The 2174-nt window shown below is 39.3% G+C and overlaps 1 protein-coding gene across 1 annotated transcript in view; it reads right to left on the bottom strand.

The window, feature by feature from the left end:
• Positions 1-2174, bottom strand: part of BMPR2 (bone morphogenetic protein receptor type 2) — a 180319-nt gene that overhangs the window by 30916 nt on the left and 147229 nt on the right. The window contains exon 9 of the mRNA XM_037741502.1: positions 1462-1609. Coding sequence (XP_037597430.1) covers positions 1462-1609 — 148 coding nt within the window. The remainder of the gene's footprint in view (positions 1-1461; positions 1610-2174) is intronic.

Raw genomic sequence — 2174 nt, 5'->3', positions numbered from 1 at the left:
ACACACACACACACACACACACACAGAGATATGTATCTGTATATGTATTTAATTTAAAAACATTAATAATGGAGTTGAATTGTTTTGCTTTAAAGACATTAAGCATTAAACATTACTTTATAGTACTATTAATCTTTTTAAATAGCTCCATTTCATAAATTTGTCCAATGCTGGTTCCTTTTTCTATGCTTTTAGTGGTGTTATTCCTAAAAGACAGAGGCCACACAGATCAAATCATCTGTACAGCCTCTAGAAGAATGCAACACCGGATTTATAAAGTTTTTAGATGATAATATAACGATACAATCCCTAAGAAGGGGAGAAAAACTATAAATTCATTTGGCTATTTCAAGTAAGCCTCAAACAAACATTCAATTAAATGGGTATTCTTTTTTTTTTTCGAGACAGAGTCTTGCTCTGTTGCCCTGGCTGGAGTACAGTGAGGCAATGTCGGCTCACTGCAACCTCCGCCTCCCGGGTTCAAGTGATTCTTTTGCCTCAGCCTCCCGAGTAGCTGGGACCATCACACCCAGTTAATTTTTGTATTATTAGTACAGATACAGACAGGGTTTCATCATATTGGCCAGGTTGGTTTCAAACTCCTGACTTCATGATCTGCCTGCCATGGCCTTCCAAAGTACAGGAATTACAGGCAGGAGCCACCACCGCACCCAGCGTTTTCTTTTTGGAGACAGAGTTTCACTCTTGTTGCTGAGGCTGGAGTACAATGGCACCATCTTGGCTCACTGCAACCTCTGCCTTCTGGGTTCCAGTGATTCTCCTGTCTCAGCCTCCCAAGTAGCTGGGATTACAGATGCATGCCACCATGCCTGGCTAATTTTTTTTTTAATCTTTAGTAAAGACAGGGTTTCATCATATTAGTCAGGCTGGAATCAAGCTCCTGAACTCAGGTGATTCACCAGCCTCAGCTTCCCAAAGTGCCGGGATTACACGTAGGAGCCACCATGCCCAGCCCATGAGTATTCTTTCATTGAAAGGAAGAAGAGGGGAGGGGAGGGGAGGGGGGGGAGAAGGAAGGAGAAAGGGATCATTAAAAAAAGGAAAAAGAAAAAGTATTTACAAATAATTCATTGCTTCTAATTCCTTACAGGGTCAACTCAGTAAACATCCTAAACATAGCTTGTCTCCAACACTCAGATGGTGCATAAGAAAAATGTTGAATGCTAAGGCAATCAGAGACCAAACGAAATAGAGTTCAATAAGCTATTACTGGCAATCAATTAAACTGCACTCAGATGAAAACATGGAACACTCTAAAAAAAATGTCCTGATTTGCATCCTTCTGCTAATAATGTTTCTAAACACTAGATGTCAATGAACTAGAGGTTTAAATAAAAGTAAAAAATTCTTACATAAAAGTTGAGTTATGTACTACAGGTAGAGAAAGGAGATATAACTGTTTCACTTCAAAACATATGAACTTTTGACAGTAGTTTTTACCTGGGAAGAGGTCTGTACATCTCATAAATATCTCCCAATAGATTAGTCCAAGAGCATACATGTCTACTTGTTTCAAAGCTGATTCACAGTCCCTCAAGTTCACAGCTCCTTCTAGCACTTCTGGTGCCATATATCTGATAGTGCCAACCTGATAAATTAGAGTGATATTTTTTTAGAGAGAGAATGTACCATATTCTGAAGAACAGACATTAGAACAGAAGTTACATGTAAATCTTAGTCATGTCAATGTTATTTGACCCTAACCACATCACCAAACCTTTCTATAACTTATTTTTTACCTACAAAATGCCCTTCCTGAATAATTAAACTGTGGTAAATCAATTTTAGTGAATATTATTCATTATTCAAAAAGAATGAGCTAGATTTTCCTATGTATATCAACACAAATAATCTGTTAAGATACACTGAGAAAATTACAAAACAATACGTATGCCACCTAATTTTTAAAAAATTCACAAAAATACAGCTGGGCGCAGTGACTCACACCTGTAATCCCAGCACTTTGGGAGGCTGGGTAGGGTGGATCACCTGAGGCCAGGAGTTCAACGCCAGCCTGACTAACATGGAGAAACCCCGTCTCTACTGAAAAAACAAAAATTAGCTGGGCTTGGTGGCACATGCCTGTAATGCCGGCTACTCAGGAGGTTGAGGCAGGAGAATTGCTTGAACCAGGGAGGCAGAGGTTGTGGTGA

This window comes from Cebus imitator, unplaced genomic scaffold (genome assembly GCF_001604975.1).
Source record: "Cebus imitator isolate Cc_AM_T3 unplaced genomic scaffold, Cebus_imitator-1.0 Scaffold101, whole genome shotgun sequence".
Taxonomy (NCBI): domain Eukaryota; kingdom Metazoa; phylum Chordata; class Mammalia; order Primates; family Cebidae; genus Cebus; species Cebus imitator.
The sequence above is the reverse complement of the archived record's forward strand: the minus strand, read 5'-3'. Positions and strand labels throughout refer to the sequence as shown.